This window comes from Terrapene carolina, unplaced genomic scaffold (genome assembly GCF_002925995.2).
Source record: "Terrapene carolina triunguis isolate 2854851 unplaced genomic scaffold, T_m_triunguis-2.0 Scaffold96, whole genome shotgun sequence".
In the NCBI taxonomy this organism is placed as follows: Eukaryota; Metazoa; Chordata; order Testudines; family Emydidae; genus Terrapene; species Terrapene triunguis.
In genome coordinates, this window is record NW_020664447.1 from 39,642,155 (window position 1) to 39,662,010 (window position 19,856).

At 43.4% G+C, this 19,856-nt stretch overlaps 1 protein-coding gene across 1 annotated transcript in view; it reads right to left on the reverse strand.

The window, feature by feature from the left end:
• The window catches only part of STARD9 (StAR related lipid transfer domain containing 9), a 192,969-nt gene that overhangs the window by 35,456 nt on the left and 137,657 nt on the right, over positions 1–19,856 (reverse strand). The window contains exon 22 of the mRNA XM_026651250.2: positions 11,592–11,782. Within this exon, the coding sequence (XP_026507035.1) occupies positions 11,592–11,782 (191 nt within the window). The remainder of the gene's footprint in view (positions 1–11,591; positions 11,783–19,856) is intronic.

Genomic DNA, 19,856 nt, shown 5'->3' on the forward strand with positions numbered 1-19,856 from the left:
GATTAATCAACTTAAGCATATATATGTTTTGGTGGTTCAAATGTTGTGGGTGTGTTGGGAGTGGTTAAGGGTACCCGTGCTTATCTTTTAAGGTGACACTGCAGAAGTGAGTTTTTAGGAGTGGTTTGAATCAGGCAAAAATGGAGTCCTGACCAAGAGTCCAGGAAAGGGATTCCAAACCTATGAAAAAGGTGCAGAGGCATGTGTGAGAGCCAGTGAAAGGGGTATCAAGGAGGCAGGGGCGATGTGAAAGGAGACTAGGTCAAAGATTTAGGCGGGGTGCAGTGCCTTGAAAATAAGGACAAACCGGTTGAAAATGTGTTATAAAATAAGTCTGGAGACTTAAAGGGAAGTGAGAGTGGTGCAGCTGCTTTTATAAGATGGAACAGGGTTTTGACTTATACAAAGTTTGGATTAATATACCGTTATAAAAATGTTTTTAGTACATTACCTGATACTAGGGCAGCAAATATTTCTTAAACGTGGAACAAATATGGAAAATTCTACAAAAGTTTACTTACCTGTAAATGGGTACATGTGGTGGGTAAGGATTACAAAAAGAATGTCTTCTGTGTTGCAAGGAACTTGAACCCAATGACTTGCTTCTCCTTTGCAACTTGGAATCCCAGGAGGTAATTGTGGTATTTTGGTTCAGGACTTGGGACTGTTTCAGGTTATCCTCACTGAGCCAGCAGCTGGCCTCTAGCTGCTCTAGGTTTCTCTTGGCTTCCAGTAATTTTTGCTTCTTGACAATCCTCTCCAGCTGGAACTTGACCTTTTTCCGCCTTATGTTTCTTTCTGCTTTCTTTAAAGAGTATCTCCGCAAAAGCTCCAGCTGTACCAGTCTCTTCCTGTTCTGCTCTACCAGGGAAGGACAGATCTCCAAATCCACAGTATTCTGCACTTCAGCTTCTGCATATGACTTAGACTCTGTCTGTACAGCAAACTCCCTCTGCTGCGGCTGGAGGGAAGCAAGTTGTTTCTTCTCATTAAGCCACTGTTGGTCTATAAGCAAAATCATAAAAGAAAAATATTAGCAAATGTCTTTATTATTATCCTGTTCCTAATTTCATTCAGCAGCAAAGACCCACCTGAAGTGTGTAATCAATTATACATTAAGACTTCATATGAATTATTTAAACCAGATCAGGATATTTAAAATGGCTGCTATCAGACATCTCTTCTGTTCTGCTTCAGTATATTGTTGGCCTACCCCCACTGCCTTTCTTAATTCTAAGATCCCTTCCTTCTCTAGGGTAGAGGGTGTGAAGTCTAAAGGGTACACAGATGGGACAGAAGCAGGTAGCCAGATTAAAGGCAGAAGCAGGCAGCCAGACAAAAGGCATTCTCTGATTTGTACTTGCTGGATACCAATGGAGGATACTCGTGATCCAATGAATCTAGAGAAAATGGATATGTCACATCCCCTCTAGTGGCAGCATTGTGCTGTATTAGTAATGGAGAGACCTCCAACTGGGATAAGACTTGGAAAGCTGAGTACAAATATGCTGCATCAGTGGTGGAGTTGGTTTTAAAACTAAGGCCTGGTCTACACTAAGAGGTTATGTCGAATTTAGCAGCGTTAACTCGAATTAACCCTGCACCCGTCCACACAATGAAGCTATTTATTTCGACATAGAGGTCTCTTTAAATCGATTTCTGTACTCCTCCCCGACGAGGGGAGTAGGGCTAAATTCGACATGGCCATGTCGAATTAGGGTTGGTGTAGATGGAATTCGACGCTAATAGCTCAGGGAGCTATTCCACAGTGCACCACTCTATTGATGCTCTGGACAGCAGTCCGAACTCGGATGCTCTGACCAGCCACACAGGAAAAGCCCCGGGAAAATTTGAATTCCTTTTCCTGTCTGGGCAGTTTGAATCTCATTTTCTGTTTGGACATCGTGGCGAGCTCAGCAGCACTGGCAACGATGCAGAGCTCTACAGCAGAGGTGACCATGCAATCGCAGAATAGAAAGAGGGCCCCAGCATGGACTGATTGGGAAGTCTTGGATCTGATCGCTGTGTGGGGCGATTAGTCCATGCTTTCGGAGCTGCAATCGAAAAAACGGAATGTGAAGATGTACGAGAAGATCTCAAAAGCCATGACGGAGAGAGGATACAGCCGGGATGCAACGCAGTGCCGCGTGAAAATCAAGGAGCTGAGACAAGGGTACCAGAAGACCAAAGAGTCAAACGGACGCTCCGGATCCCAGCCCCAGACATGCCGTTTCTACGGGGCACTGCATTCCATTCTAGGTGCGGCCGCCACCACTACTCCACCACTGTCCGTGGACTCTGACGATGGGGTATTGTCGACGGCCACTTCCTCGTAGATGTTCGCGGACGGGGAAGATGAGGAAGGAGATGAGGAGGACGAGGCAGTCAACAGCGCTTTCAACGCTGATTTCCCCAACAGCCAGGATCTCTTCATCACCCTCACGGAGATCCCCTACCAACCCTCCCAAGGCGGTAACCCGGACCGTGAATCAGGGGAAGGATCAGTAGGTAAGTGTTTTAAACATTTATTTTGAACAGAATAGGAATGGTATCTTAACAATGGGTTTTTCATGATTAGTTTGCCCTAGGCGCTTTAGTTTCTAGTCCTTGCCAGTGCAGCTACTGGAAAATTCTGTGAATATGTCCGGGGATAGAGCAGAAATCCTCCTGGGACATCTCCACGAAGCTCTCCTGGAGGTATTGTGAAAGCCTTTGCATCAGGTTCCTGGGGACAGCGGCCTTATTGCATCCTCCATGGTAGGAAACTTTTCCGCGCCAGGCTAGCAGCAAGTACTCCGGGATCATTGCCTCGCAAAGCATGGCGGCATACGGCCCTGGTGCTTGCTGGCGTTCACGCAGCATGCGGTCTTTCTCTGTCTCCAAAATCCTCATCAGAGTGATATCACTCATGGTGACCTGCTTTGAATTAGGGAAATGTTAGTATTGGGACAGATTGCCTGTTCCTTTACATAACTGTAACCAGCCGTTTACAGCTACGCGGTGGAGGCGTGACAGGGGCAGCATGCAGGGATCTTTCCCGAGGACAGCCGCAAGGGGCGTGGGACAGAGGCAGAGTTCATGCTGGCCGGATTGCCGGCAGCAGGAACTGGCCAACGCTAGGAGCATTGCTTGGAACGTGAAAGGAGGGCACTGCTATAAATTAAGCTTTAAGCAGCCAAAAGTCTACGGCTTACCATGTCCACCTGCTAGCTGAATTCCGTTGTCCGGCCCCGCTTGTGTGATCTGTACAGCAAGACCCCAGGCACTCAATGGGAAGGCCGAAAATTCAACCTTGTACTGAGTGCGCATGTGATAGGTGCTGTGCATGGTCTTGTTCACAGAGAAAGACTATATTCATTGTTCGCAAAACTGTATCTTTGTGAGGAATTCACTCCCTTTTTCCCATCCCACAGCTGCGAGTGTCTCCCGAGCTACCCCGGCATCCCCCTCCCAGAGGCTGGCGCAGATCAGGTGACGAAAGAGAAGGACAAGGGACAAGATGTTCTCAGAACTTATGGGCTGCTCCCGAGCCGAGGCGGCACAGCAGACCCAGTGGAGGGAGAACATGTCGCAATACCAGCGATCACACAGCGAACGGGAGGACAGGTGGTGGCAGGAAGACCAGCAGGCGACTCAAACGCTGCTTGGACTAATGAGGGAGCAAACAGACACGCTCCGGCGCCTTGTAGATGTTCTGCAGGACCGGAGGCAGGAGGACAGAGCCCCGCTGCAGTCTATCTCTAACCGCCCTCCCCCGCCACAAAGTCCCATCCCCCCCTCACCCAAAGTCCCAAGAAGGAGGGGCTGCAAGGGCCGTGAAAACAGTCACTCCACCCCTGCAGACTGCTCAAGTAACAGAAGGCTCTCATTCCCAAAGATTTGATAAGTCCTTTCCTTCACTCCAAAAGCACCTCACCCAAGCCCCCGTCCCAGTTTCATCCCCTAACTGTGTAGTTGTTAATAAAAAATACGTTTCTGTTAATTACTGTTTCTGTCATGTTCTTTTAGAGGAGAGTGTGTTTGAAGGGGGGGGAAGGGGGTTGGTAATTGGAGAGGACAGTCACCTTTACCAGGGTACAGACACGGGGGCAGGTTCAGCAGAAGGTCACACACACATTGCAGTCACTAGGCACCCTGGTCAGTCTGGGAGGTGGTTTTCATGTTCTGGGGGGGGGGGGTATGTGAGTTTGTGGCTGGGGAGGGCGGTTACAGATCTTATGCAGCGGTCCTTAGCCTGGATGACAGAGCCACGCAGCAGGGGATCTGTAACCGCCCTCTCCCGCCACAAAGTCACATAGCCCCCACACACAGAGTCCCGAAAAGGAGGGGTGGCAGGCTCCGTTGAAACAACCAGTCCACCACTGCGGACCACTCTAGGAGCAGGAGCCTGTCATTCCTCGAGTTTAGAAGCGTCCTTTCCATCACTACACCTGCTCCCCACCACAGTCTGCGTCCCAGTTTCAACACTTTACCACGAAATCCTTAATAAAGAAAACGGTGTTAATGAACAAAGTTTCATTTATTTTATTTTTAAAGGTGTGTTGGAAGGGGGGGAAAGGGGTTGGTAACTGGAGAGGATAGTCAACATTAACTGGGTAAAGAAAAGGGGGCAGGTTCAGCTTCTGTTTAAACAAACTTAATAGTCACAGGTTACCCTGCTCACTCTGGAACCTAGCTTTCAAAGCTTCCCGGATGCACAGCGCATCCTGCTGGGCTCTTCTAATCGCCCGGCTGTCTGGCTGGGCGTAATCAGCAGCCAGGCTATTTGCCTCAACCTCCCACCCCGCCATAAACGTCTCCCCCTTGCTCTCACAGAGATTGTGGAGCACACAGCAAGCTGCAATAACAATGGGGATATTGGTTTTGCTGAGATCAGAGCGAGTCAGTAAGCTTCTCCATCTCCCCGTCAGACGTCCAAAAGCACACTCCACCAACATTCTGCACTTGCTCAGCCGGTAGTTGAAGAGTTCTTTTTCACTGTCCAGGGCGCCTGTATAGGGCTTCATGAGCCAGGGCATTAGCGGGTAGGCGGGGTCCCCGAGGATGACTATAGGCATCTCCACATCCCCAACAGTTATTTTGTGGTCCGGGAAGTAAATACCTTCCTGCAGCCATCTAAACAGACCAGAGTTCCTGAAAACGCGAGCATCATGAACCTTGCCCGGCCATCCGATGTTGATGTTGGTAAAACGTCCCCTATGGTCCACCAGTGCTTGCAGCACCATTGAAAAGTAGCCCTTTCGGTTAATGTACTGGCTGGCCTGGTGGGCCGGTCCCAGGATAGGGATGTGAGTTCCATCTATAGCCCCACCGCAGTTTGGGAATCCCATCGCAGCAAAGCCATCTATGATCACCTGCACGTTTCCCAGGGTCACTACCTTTGAGAGCAGTAGCTCAACGATTGCGTTGGCTACTTGCATCACAGCAACCCCCACAGTAGATTTGCCCACTCCAAATTGGTTCGCGACTGACCGGTAGCTGTCTGGCGTTGCAAGCTTCCAGAGGGCTATGGCCACTCGCTTCTGGACACTCGGGGCTGCTCGCATCTGGGTGTCCTTGCGCTTCAGGGCAGGGGACAGCAACTCACAAAGTTCCAGGAAAGTTCCCTTATGCATCCGAAAGTTTCACAGCCACTGTGATTCATCCCAGACCTGCAGCACTATGCGGTCCCACCAGTCCGTGCTTGTTTCCCGGGCCCAGAATCGCCATTCCACAGTATCAACATGACCCATTGCCACCATGATGTTCACGGCGCGGGGTCCCGTGCTTTGTGAGAGGTCTGTGCCCCTCTCAGACTTAATGTCCTCACCGCGCTGCCGTAGCCTCCTCGCCCGATTTCTCAGCATCTGCCTCTGAAAAAGGTGGATGATAAGGTGCGAGGTGTTGACAACGGCCATAACTGCAGCGATGATCGCAGCGGGCTCCATGCTCACAGTGCTGTGGCGTCCGCGCTGTCGATCACCAGAAAAGTGTGCGAACTGATTGCCGGCCGGCGCTTTCACAGAGGGAGGGCGGGGAGTGAGGGCTGAATGGCGACAGTTACCCAAAACCACCCTCGACACATTTTTTGCCCCAGCAGGCATTGGGGGCTCGACCCAGAATTCCAATGGGCAGCGGGGACTGCGGGAACTGTGGGATAGCTGCCCACAGTGCACCGCTTCCAATGTCGACGCTTGCCCCGTTAGTGTGGACTCACAAAGTCGAATTACTGTCCTTAGTGTGGATACACACGTTCGACTTTGTAATATCGGTTCCACAAATTCGCTTTAAGTAAAATCGAACTACTCTCGTAGTGTATACATACCCTAAGGGAGCTTATGGGATAAGGTTTCTCTAGCAAGAAGTTGCAAAGGCAAGTAACTTCTATATGGATAAGCATCTACACATCTAATTCCTCAAAAATCATTCAAACTTTAACCTTAAAATGCAGTGGATACACTTAACGTTTCCTGCTGGTTTGAGAGGTGTTACCAAGTTCTACTGGTATTCCTCATTTAATGTGTATGTCTCCAACAGTACTGTCTTTCAAAATGGAAGAAACTTCTTATACTTCTACCAACATTTCTGAGATCAGATTATGGTTTGTATGTGTGATTTAAAGGAAGTGAAAATGTGCATTGTGGGTAGGTCTATGATGGAACTGAAAGGCAGTGTGTTGTGGAGCCATGGTGCCCAAAACATTTGGGTGTTACATTTTGGCTAGTAAGATATGGGAATTGAGTTTTGCCTACATGTTGACGTTGTCTTAATTAGTAATTTCCTGGATTTTTAGTGACTCAATTGAAAGTATATGCATTTAAACAACCTAACTCTCTAGCTCCTCTATCTATAGTCCATATCCCCATAGTATTTGAGTGCTTTGAAAGTATTTAAAAATAGAGATGATAATAGTTCTCTGTATTCCCCTTTCTTCTTTCCCAGCCTGTAGCAGAAACAACGTAATGTATGTATTATATTTCTTGTTTTTGTTTTGCTCATTTATGCTGATGTGTATGTGCATCTAAAGCGAGGGAAAGCTAAGTCAATAAAATGGATTTTTCATTTAGCTCTGAAAGTGGTTAGTTCCATGGTCATTCTTATCTCTTATGAGTTCCATAAACTGTTCTATATCTGAAAGTTCTGTCTCCTGTGCTCATAAATCAACTGCTTCATTGTCCCTGTGGAACGTAACTGTCTTGAGACGTCCGCAGGGATCAGTTCTAGGTCCGGTTCTGTTCAATATCTTTATCAATGATTTAGAAATGGCACAGAGAGTACACTTACAAAGTTTGTGGATGATACGAAGCTGGAAGGGGTTGCAAGTGCTTTTAGGATAGGATTAAAATTCAAAATGATCTGGACAAACTGGAGAAATGGTCTGAAGTAAATAGGATGAAATTCAGTAAGGACAAATGCAAAGTACTCCACTTATGAAGGAACAATCAGTTGCACACACACAAAATGGGAAATGACTGCCTATGAAGGAGTATAGCAGAAAGGGATCTGCGGGTCATAGTGGGCCACAAGCTAAATATGAGTCAACAGTGTAACACTGTTGCAAAAAAAGCAAACATCATTCTGGGATGTATTAGCAGGAATGTTGTAAGCAAGACAAGTAATTCTTCCATTCTACTCTGCGCTGATTAGGCCACAGCTGGAGTATTGTGTCCAGTTCTGGGCTCCACATTTCAGAAAAGATGTGGACAAATAGGAGAAAGTCCAGAGAAGAGCAATAAAAATGAATAAAGATCTAGAAAACATGACTGAGGCTGCGAGGCCATGAGCCGCCCCCCACCTGGAGCAGCAGCGGTGGCAGGGCCCTAGGCCACCCCCCACCCCCAGGAGCAGCAATGACCACCGGAGAACCTCCCTGCCCCCAGCACCTAAGATTTAGGCACGGGTATTTTTAGTAAAAGTCATGGACAGGTCACTGGCCGTGACTTTTTGATTATTGCCAGTGACCTGTCTGTGACTTTTACTAAAAATACCCGTGCCTAAATTGTAGCCTTAAACATGACCTATGGGGGAAGATTGAAAAAATTGGGTTTGTTTAGTCTAGAGAAGAGAAGACAGAGGGGACATAACAGTTTTCAAGTACATAAAAGGTTGTTACAAGGAGGAGGGAGAAAAATTGTTTTCTAACTTCTGAGGATAGGACAAGAAGCAATGGGCTTAAATTGCAGCAATGACAGTTTAGGTTGGACATTAGGAAAAACTTCCTGTCAGGGAGGTTAAGCACCGGAATAAATTGTCTAGAGAGGCTGTGGAATGTCCATCATTGCAGATTTTTAAGAGCAGTTTAGAGAAATACCTATCAGGGATGGTCTAGATGATACTTAGCCCTGCCTTGAGTGCAGGGGACTGGACTAGAAGACCTCTCGAGTTCCCTTCCACTCCTATGATTCTATGGTTGCAAAGGAAGAGGCAATCTTGCAGGTGGCTAGAGGACAATCCAATAGAGGCCTTTGAATATTAGAACAGAGATCATGAATTTTGTATTCAATGGAGAACCAAAGCAGAGCACTGAGTTGATGTGTTATTCAGCAGACAGGATTTTAGCATTCTGTATCAGTTGAAGCTTTTTCAGGGTGTGTGGCATCATTTCCAATATGATGAGTTGCAATAATCAACCCTGGAGTTTACAAATGGGTAGATCACCACGACCCGGTTTGTGTTTGATAATACAGCAGAACCTCAGAGTTACGAACACCTCAGGAATGTTTGTCCATCTCTTTGTTTTTCAAATACCCTTTTTCAACATTTTTTTTTGTCTTCACCACCCCTTATTCTAATTGGTCAGCGAGATCAGAAAACCTAACTCTGTCTTTGACAACCAGCTTCTTCCCAGTCCATATCACTGCCATGTCATTTAGGGATAGCTGTGGATACGCTCAGAGCAGATCCATCAGTAAAATATCCTTCTCCAGTCAACAAATCACTTTCACCTGATGAACAGAACAGGAATGGTGACATTCCTGTAACAGAGTCTCCCTCAGGCTGGCCTATATGCCATGTATGCAGTAGGGAGAGGGATAGCTCAGTGGTTTGAACACTGGCCTGCTAAACCCAAGGTTGTGAGCTCAATCCCTGAGAGGGCCATTTAGGGAACTGGGGTAAAAATCTGTCTGGGGATTGGTCTTGTTTGAGCAGCAGGTTGGACTAGATGAGGTCCCTTCCAACGCTGATATTCTATGATTACAGACCACCATGCCATCTTTGAAGACCTGTAAATCAACCCCCTAAAAAACTGAGTTCTTCCGTTGTAGTTTCCATTTGAATGTACAGACAGAGAAGAGACCATGTTGTAATAGTAATGTTGCAGTTTTAACCTATAATTAATTAGACTCTGCTTCAACTACTGCAAGACACTTCTTGCTCAGTATTGACAAAGATATGAAAGCATTTGGCTGGAAGGCATCAATCACATTTAGAGAAGGTCAAAATTAATAATTTTAGAGGCCAACAAAATGAATTATTGTACAGAGCTGCCATCAAGCAAATTTTTGAAACCTAGGTGAAATTCTGGTCCCACTGAAGTCAATGGCAAAACTCACTTTTACTTCAGCAGGGCCATGATCTTACCCCTAAACTCGAGTGTCCCTTGCAAATTTCATATTATATATTATATGTTGACCTAGATTTTAAACAAAATGTCTCCCTTCTTTTTCATGTTTGTCCCTCTTGTCATTTTTGGTTCTCTCTGTATTTAATTGGTTTCATTGTTTAGGTTTCACATGGAATTCGCAGAAGATTTCAATCAGTGCCATGGGCCTATACACATAACATTTTCCTGTGAACATCAGTTTGAGAGTGAAATTGGCTGAGTGTGTGAATATGGTCTATGCCATTTTACAGGTGATACCACTGGCAAAGTGAGCAGGGATATAACACCCACAGATCTTTACTGCAGTTGCAAGCATGAGTTGTTCCATCAGTATGTGTCAGTGTGTATAACCGTCTATCTCCAAAGGGCAACTCCCCACACGCTTTTCATCAGGAATTATCTCAGCCTTGAAAGGCCTTTTGGGGTTTCAACTTCTCAGGATAAATTCAAGAGATAACAGGTAGACATTTAAAAAAAGAAAAAAGCCCAGATAGCCAAGTCACTCCACACTGCCATAAGGGGCACTTGAGTTAAATACTTAAATAGAGCCATGCAAGACAAGCAGTGACCAGGAGTATCAGGAGAGGCATGGAGCTCCATGCCATAAAGCAAGTAGTATTACTCCTGGGGGGAATTCTGTGCCAAAAAATTATAAAATCTGCACACAATATTTTAAAATTCTGCGTATTACTGGCCCACCGAGCCACATACGTCAATCTTCAGAAGTTCGAGAGTCAGGGCACACCTGCCGGGAGCCAGGGGTTGGGGTTTCAGCCCCACTCCTACTGAAGCCCCGAGCCCTGGCAGGTGCACCCCTAGGGCTGAAGTCCTGAGACCCCGCCTCCCTGCTGGGCAGAAGTTGCTACCCCACCACTCTGCTGGAAGGCAGAGGTCCAAGCTCCCCTCCCCAGACTGGTAGATGGAGAATGGGGGAGGTGTGAGGGGCTTCGCAAGCCACACTTTAATGGTAAAAGAGTCGCGTATGGCTTGCGAGTCACAGTTTGGCCACCCCTGCTATATAAGCATGCCAGTTTCAATTATTTTGGTAATTTATTTCAAAATACCTGCCAGCAATACAGACCAAAAAAAAAAAAAAAAAAATCCCCCATGAGCGGAGAGTTAAAGAAACCCCTATGACAACCAAGTTCCTGTTTCTTTGCCCTTCCCCCCTCCCCGAGCCCAGCTACAGGGCCAGACACCCACATCCCCTCCCCTCAGAGCCCAGCCGTGGGGCACCCCCAGAACCCAGACATTCTCATCCCCTACACCCAGAGCCCAGCTGTGGGCCAAACCCAGCTACAGGCCCCCCTTCAGCCTAGACACTCGCACTCCTAGCCCCCCCAGAGCCCAGCCGTGCCCCCCTCCAACCCAGACACTCACACCCTCAACTCCTCAGAGTCCAGCCACCACCCCCGCCCCCAGCCTAGACACCCCTCCCAGAGATCAAGAGGGAGAACAGCCTGATGCTGGGTGCCGGGCTTCTGTGGAGTTTCCTGCATGCTGCCTCCTTCCTTCAGGACATGCTGGGAACTGCAGCTGCCCAGAACCTTGCAGCTTCCTTCCCCTCCCCCAGGCAGTGTCTTCTACTGTATCTGCGAGCTGGGCTCTGCAGGGTCCAGCGGCCCCTAATGGTGGCCAGCAGCTCTGCAGTCCATTTGTGTGGGGGAAAAGGAAATTCTGCGCAGAACATTAATTTCTGTGCAAATTCTGTATTGCACAGGGGCGTAGAATTCCCCCAGGAATAGCAGTACTTCCACCACTCAGCAGTGAACCCCAAAGCTAATAAACCAGTGCTGCAGGCAAGGTGCTAATGAACTCCATTTCGTCCTCTGTTAGCAAAAATTTGATAACTGTCCTCATAAGGAGGACAATTATAGGAGAAAACTGGTTAACTATCAAAGACTCCACCAATGGTCCAAAAATGTAAAAAGGGGAGAAAAATGAAAACAGCAATGAAGGAATGCAGTAAAAGAAGGGAAGTGAGAGAGAAAGAGAGAATGACACCCACTTTCTCTGATCTGCTGGTTGATTAGTGCCTGGTCATATTCTAGTTCCCGCTCTGCTTTGATCTGTCCTGCCAGGATCTGCTGCTTTAAATCCTCAACGTAGAGCTGCTGCTGTTGAATGTGTTCCCTGTGGAAAGCTTCCTGATCTCTCAGCTTCTGCTTGTACTCTTCATGCACAGAATCTCTCTCTCTGCTGTTAGACAATGACAATGATTTTAAACCAAGAAACAAACAATCATTTTTTTGTTAAGACACGTTTCTTCATGTTAGATCCTTAAATCAGACAAAATTCAAGCTATTGTGTGTACAATCAAACACATTCAAGGACTAGAAAATTATGTCAAGATCGTATGGTGCTAAGGTGATTGCATATGTGATGTCATACATAGTATGTCACAATCCCATATAAATCAGTAAAAGCTATCACACATGAGGTTTCTCACATGGTAAAACAGATAATTCCATCTTTAGAAAGTTAATAGCAAAGGTAATTTGTTAATATTGTCACTGATCATTTTTGTTTAAGCTCATCCTATAAGGAGATCCTTTTCTTTTAAATATTTAAAAATACTTTTCATGTTGTGTGCCTTTCATCTGAAGATTTCAAAGTACTTTGCAAAAGTGGCAAGTTATTATTATTCTCTTGTTACAGGCCAAAAAAACCCTGAAGCCTAGGGAAGTTAAGCAAGTAACCCAAGGTTACACAATCAGTCGCTAATAGAGTCAAAATAAGAGCCCAGATCTTGTCACCAAATTCTCTGCTCTAACCATTAGATAAGGTTGCTTCTTCTATATTTTAAGTGCAGTTATGGCCAAAAAGGCGACTATGTTAAACAAAACACATTAACAGTTCTTCTCCCAGAGTGCATTTCAAGAGATGTATACATGTATTTCAATGACAAAATAATTTTTTACTAATTTCACTTAAGTTAGCACTGTCAAGCCACTCATAGTTATGAAAGAGGGAGCTGGATTCCATTCTAGTTTGTCCATCAACAACTCAATTAACAATAAAGGTTCAACTGCAGAATATTTACAGGAATGATACATGAACCACATTTGATTTTTTACTTGTAAACTTAGCAAATTAAATGTGTAAAACATTGAAAAAGAATAAATACGGAAAATGCCATTTTTACAGATTCATTTTAGGAAAGAACAAAACTTTTATTTACAAAATTATAGCTAATTTAACCACTTTAGACTCGCTTCTGACCAACAGGGATGAATTGGCAGTGAATAGGAAGGTGGACAGCAATTTGGGTGAAAGTGTTCATGAAATGATAGATAGAAAAGAAGGAGCGAGAGCGGCAGAATAAGGACAATAGTCTTCAAAAAAAGCAGACTTTAAACAAACTCAGAGAACTGGTAGGTAAAGTCCCCTGGGAAGAAAATCTATGGGAAAAATGTGTTCAGGAGAGCTGGCAGTTTCTAAAGGGGACAATATTAAAGGCACAACTGAAAACTATCCTGATGCGAAGGACAATAGGAAGAATAGTAAGAGGCCAATATGGCTCCATCAGGAGCTCTTTAATGACCTGAAAACCAAAAAGGAATCCTACGAAAAGTGGAAACTTGGACAAAGTGCTAAGGAGAAGTACAAAAGAACAGCACAAGCATGTAGGGACAAAATCAGAAAGGCTAAAGCACAAAATGAGTTACACGTAGCAAGGGACATGAAACGGACTAAGATGAAATTGTTTAAATACACTAGGAACAAGAGAAAGATGAAGAAAAGTGTAGGCCCTCTACTTAATGGGGAAGGAGAGCGAATAACTGATGACATCAAGACGGTTGAGGTGTTTAATGCCTATTTTGCTTCAGTCTTCACTAAAAAGGTGAATGGTGACCAGATACAATACAATTAATATTAGCCACAAGGGGGAAGGAACACAAGTCAAAATAGGGAAAAAACAGGTTAAAGAATATTTAGATAAGTTAGATGTATTCAAGTCTGCAGGGCCTCATGAAATACATCCTAAAGCACTTAAGGAACTAACTGAAGCGATCTTGGAACTGTTAACAATTATCGTTGAGGGTGCTGGGAGGATGTGATGTCCGAGAACTGGAGAAATGCAAACACAGTACTTATTTTCAATACGGGGTACAAAGGAGAAGCTGGGGATTATAGACCAGTCAGCCTAATTTTGATACCTGGAAAGATACTGGAACAAATTATTTATCAGTCAATTTGTAAGCACCTAGAGGATAACAGGATTACAAGGAATAGACAACAGGTATTTGTCAAGAACAAATCATGACAAACCATCCCTAATTTCCTTCTTTGACAGGGCTACTGGCCTAGTGGATTGGGGGGGGGGGGGGAACAGTAGATATTATATATCTTGATTTTAGTAAGACTTTTTAGACAGTCCCATGTGACATTCTTAAAAGCAAACTAGGGAAATGTGCTCTAGATGAAATTACTATAAGGAGTGTGCAAAACTGATTGAAAGATCATACTCAAAGAGTAATTATCAATGGCTCGCTGTCAAATTAGGAGGGTGTATCTAGGGGGGCTCTGTAGGGGTCAGGCCTGCGTCTGGTACTATTCAGTATTTTCACTAATGACTCAGATAATGAAGTGGAGAGTATGCTTATAAAATTTGCAGATTACATCAAACTGGAAGGTGTTAGCACTTCGGAGGACAGGATTAGAATTCAAAATTATCTTGACAAATTGGAGAGTTGGTCTGAAATCAACAAGATGAAATTCAATAAAGACAAGTGAAAAGTTCTACACTTAGAAAGGAAAAATGAAACGCACAGCTACAAATGAGGAATAATTGGTTAGGTGGTAGTAAAGCTAAAAAGGATCTGGAGGTTATAGTGGATCACAAATTGATAATGAGTCAACAATGTGATGCAGTTGTGAAACAGGTCAATATCATTCTGGAGTACATTAACAGGAGTCTTGTATGTAAGACAGGAGGTAATTGTCCTGCTCTATTCAGCACAGATGAGGCCACAGCTAGAATGCTGTGTCAATTCTGGGCACCACACTTCAGGAAAAATGATCAATGGTTTAGAAAACCTGACCTATGACAAAAGGTTAAAAAAACTGGGCATGTTTAGTTTTGAGAAAAGACGACTTGAGGGCGAGGGAGACTGATAACAGGTCTTCAAACATATTAAGGACTGTTATAAAAAGAACTGTGATCAATTGTTCTCCATGCCCACTGAATATAGGACAAGCATCAAAGGAGATTTAGGTTAGATATCAGGAAAAAAAACTTTCTGACTATAAAGGGTGGTTAAGCCCTGGGACAGGCTTCCAAGGGAGATTGTAGAATTCCCATCACAGAAGGTTTGTATGAACAGGTTGGAAAAACAGCTGTCGAGGATTGTCTAGGTTTACTTGGTCCTGCCTCAGCACAGGGGGCTGAACTGGATGACTTTTCAAGGTCCCTGCCAGACCTATGTTTCTGATTCTAAGATTGACATTTTTGCTCTCTTTAAAGGAAACTGTAAAGCTTTAAAGAACCTTTGATGCCCCCCAATGAAAACATTTTAAAAGTTTTATGTAGTAATAATTTTGCTGTACCAGCAGCACTAGCATATCCCCTTACATGAGAGTTTGTTTTTGCTGAATTGGCATGAAGCTAGTGATCCTCCCCAATGTTAACCATTTTGAGTTTGCACATTCAGCACGACAATACTAGCCAAACCTACTTACACTATTGAAAGCTCCGTACTAGGAATATGTCCCTGAAAGACACAATACACAGAAGTATAGCCATACCCCACTGCATTCAAAAATGCTTTGCAACACTTAGAAAACACCATGACTACAATTATTATCATACTGTTATAATCCTATGTTTTCATTATGTGGACAAATAGCTATGGCTCTTTACCTCTCTGAGGTTACTGATTCTGTAACAGAGGAAGGGAATATTGTCCTATTATTGCTAAAAGAGCAAGACACACATGCTAGTTACAATTCGTTGCTATATCGGTGTCTCTGACTTCTCTCTCTGTTTTTAATAGTACAAGATAAAAATCAGACATGGAAATGAAGAAAGGCCTGAGTACCTATGCACAGGCTAGCACTGAGCACCAACCAGTCTTTACACATTTACAGCTTGACAACAGTTTCTCTGAGGAGGAGGAGGAGGAGGAGAGAGATAATGAAAATTCACAGGCTGCTGCTTACATAATACAGGTATGGCAGAACATGGAGTGTTTTTCCACTGGCAATGAGGCTAGTAATCTTGAGTATAATATGATTTGCTTGGATCTCGGATTCAGATCGGTCACTCTGCATTCAGTGATTAAAAACAATTATATGAATCCAAAATGTTTCCCATTTACTTTCTGAACGTTTTACAGCCACCCCGAATTATCCTTGCTGGTTTGTGAAAATGATAGAGTAAAGTGAAGTTACAAATGAGTGACATTAGCCAAACAAGAAAATAAAATGCTAACATATTTGGTAGCTGAATTTTCCAAACAGACGATTTAAAGTCCAATTAATATGTTCAAAATACATTTGAATGATTAACTATAAATGAAGGTCATCTTATGTTACAAAAACAAATTAGCACATTCAGAGATAAGTACAGGTGGTTGTTTCATTGGTCCACTGAAACACACCCTGAACTGGACACTCCAGTAAGATTTCATCTTGTTTCAGATATTCCAAATCTATGTATTTCAAGCAGGGATCAGTTCCCTCTATTGCTTGCATCCCCCCTTCTCTCCCAAATGCACATGCACACATAAACAGTTCACGTAGCGCTATTAGGAAATAAAATAATTTAACATCAGGACAGGCATGGGGTACGCAGTTTAAATTCTGCAGAGCTGAGCATCTATCTCCAAAACAGAAACCCAGATAGACAAGACCAGCATTTAGTGGTGCACAGCATGTCAAAAAGCAAGCTCAGAATAAAGGACAGTGGTTTCCCTCTGTAGAATTGTACACACACTGACACACCCCAGATTTACCAAATACAATAGAAATATTAACAGTTCATCCTCCTCCAAGTAAACATTTAAAACTATTAAGTAAGCAGCCCAAAAAAAAAAAAAAAATACCAACCTTAACCTAAATGTAATAAATTACTGAGAAAATCTTCATATTGTAACAAAGCTGGATTGTTTTTCATCTCATCTTTCTATCCACAAAGTTTGCATTAGGGATGCTAAATGAACCTGCTGTAGATCCGCATTTTCTCCAGCCTGTTTTGTCGTCAGCTTTCTGGAGTCCTATTGTGTAATTCCCCTCCCCTCTTCCCCAAATACTTCCAAGGCTGATGCAGAGGCTGGCGGCTTCTACAGCATAATGCAGTTTTCAGTAACTATGGCAGCGACAGCCCTGTAATGAAGCAGAGTGCTTCTTGCAACATAACATTAAGGCTCAAAACAAGAAACTCAAGCAAAGTAGTATTACAAAAGAAAAAGAAAAAAAAAATACTGTCCCTTAGCACCAGTTTTACTGATTTAAAAACAGAAAAACCATCACTCAAATCAGACAGTTTTCCCCCTTCTTACTGCCGATCTAGATTCCAGTTAAATTTTTCTTTATTATTTAAACCAAAAAAAAAAAAAAATCAAAGCAGATTTTTTTTTTCCACTGCATGTTTGCAAAGCAAGACAGGCTGGCAATAAAAGCAACTACAAGTCCAGGTTTCTAGCCCATCAACTGATTTGCATTTTTCTTCCCTCCCCAGCACATTTGTCCAATCAGAAGGCTCCTTTCCCACGCCACGCCATAGCCTCAGAGTAACACACAGCAAGTAAAGGATTACGGCAACTGCACAGGACCACCCTAGGAAACTAGCTATATATATCTACTCATCACAGAATTTAAAACTTACTACCTCTTAAGGAAAAAGTGATAAAATAGCTATGAACATTTTGTGTTATCTCCTTCCCCAGTCTTTTGAGACACTGCAAGTTATACAATTATATGCAGAAAGAAAATGAATTAAAAACGGTAGTAGAGCCATATGTGATATTTGAAAACAAGCACACAAAGGGAAATCCCTAAAGGTTAGAGAAGGGAAATCATCATCCTGCAAGACAGGCATTTAGTTCTTTGACAAGCTGATGTGCTTAAAGAAAAAAATATCTGCTGACTAGTGTGACTGTTCAGTTGTCTTAGGTTGACCAACTCCTCCTACCGCCTAAATATGCAGACACAATAACACCAGCCAGGAGTGACATACCAACAACGCATCTGAGCATCAAGATAGCCCTACCCCTCTGGCCAGCAACAAGACACACACACTGCCTCAGGAGAATAAATTTACAGTCCTTTCCCTAGTCCAGAACAAGACTCCTGTAAGTCAAGACACAACATATGCTCCGTAGAAGACAGTGGTGTCTGCAAAATTCCAGCTCAGTTGGAATTGCACTCTATCTCAACGACCCCCTGTGCTTTCAACTGAATATAGCATTCTTCAGTTCGTGTGCTGAAGTGCTATGTAATGTTGCTGTGCACTGTTATTCAGCTGCTGTATCCCACCCTAGATGTGACAGTATTTCACAGGTGGGTGAAGTGATCCATTACGTACTTCAGAACTATAAAGCTCTGAGATCTCCAAATGAGAGCCATTATTAGAATTTCAAAATATTATTATGAGAATATTAAGAGAAAATTCTCCATGTTCACCATATTGCAATGGATTAAGTATGTTAACATGAATTACAGTGTCTTCCAATAGCTATAAATAAACCATTTGTTTTTTTATTCTTTTAAACTGGATGAAAAAACACCACCATTGTAATTAAAAAAAGGAGGCGGGGGGCAGAGGAGGGGAAGGAAGAGAAAGAAGGAAGCTTGGAGGTGTTATATAAAAGTTGATTATTTCTCCAAGAAACTAAAATGCAACTTCAGCGTATATTTCTGGGTTGCTGCTTCTTTCGGTGTCTAGTTTTTTTTTGTTTTTGTTTTTTAAATGGGCCTGATTTTGATCTTAAACACTTGGACTTCTTAAATACTTTATACTATAATGCCATCCCCTCCTCATCAAAACAGAGCACAATTTATCAAGGAAATTTGGGATATATTGTGATTATTTGAATATCTGAGACCCCTAATGATGAAGTATAGGTTTTGTTTTAAATCCATTAATTCTGATACACAGTATTTATGTAATGCATTATTCTGAAGCTAGTTTTTATTAGGATTTTAAAAACAGACTGACTTGCTTTCCTATGGGCCCTTTCTTAATATAAAGTAACATACTTTCTTTTTCTTTCAGTGAAATCCTGGCCCTACTGAAGTCAATGGTAAAACTCTCTCTGAGTTCAGTGGCACCAGGATTTAACTTTTGTACCTATTGTATTGGTAGTTCAACCAGTATTTGTGACGGTGCCCCTCATAAGGCTTTACGAAATATGCTTATGATTATATATGTGACATAACTAGAATATGTTTTAGGCTACATATGCCCTGTAACATATCTATGTAAAGGTTATAATCTACTGAATGTATTCATCCTATTTGTATGCATGTATCATTTTTGTATTCGAAGTTATGAATATTGGCTATGTACTGGCTTGATTTTAACTAGCCTAGTAGAGCATTTGGCCAGCTTCTTGTGAAAAGTGCAAATGAAGTGCCCAATCAAAAACCACTTAAACTAACAATGAACTTGAAGATGCCAATCCACATCTGAGCCTTCCCAGGAATGTGGCTTGGCTGGTAAAAACTGAGTCATAGATCATAGATCATTAGGGTTGGAAGGGACCTCAGGAGATCATCTAGTCCAACCCCCTGCTCAAAGCAGGATCTATCCCCAACTAAATCCCCAAAGGGCCCCCTCAAGGATTGAACTCACAACCCTGGGTTTAGCAGGCCAAGGAGTCATGCATGGAAACTCCAAAACTCCATCTTGGAGTTGGACTTTGCATAGGAGTAAGGAGGGGGTCTCCACCCACAAGAGAAAGTCTACTTAAACCCCCAGGAGACCCCTCCATTTTGTCTTCATCTGGCTAAAGGGTAGCCTCTCCACCCCCAAGGATACCTGAAAGAAACTGGAACAAAAGGACTGCAACTACAGGAGATGTGAGTGATTGCTGGACCCAGACTAGCAGGAGACTAGTCTGTAAAAGGAAGCTTACTGGAACTGGTGAGGTTTTATTTGTATTCAGTTTCTTAGACATAGACTTGCGTGTTCTATTTTATTTTACTTGGTAATTCAGTTTGTTCTGTCTGCTATTACTTGGAACCACTTAAATCCTACTTTCTGTATTTAATAAAATCACTTTTTACTTATTAACCCAGAGCATGTATTAATACCTGGGGGGGGGGGGGG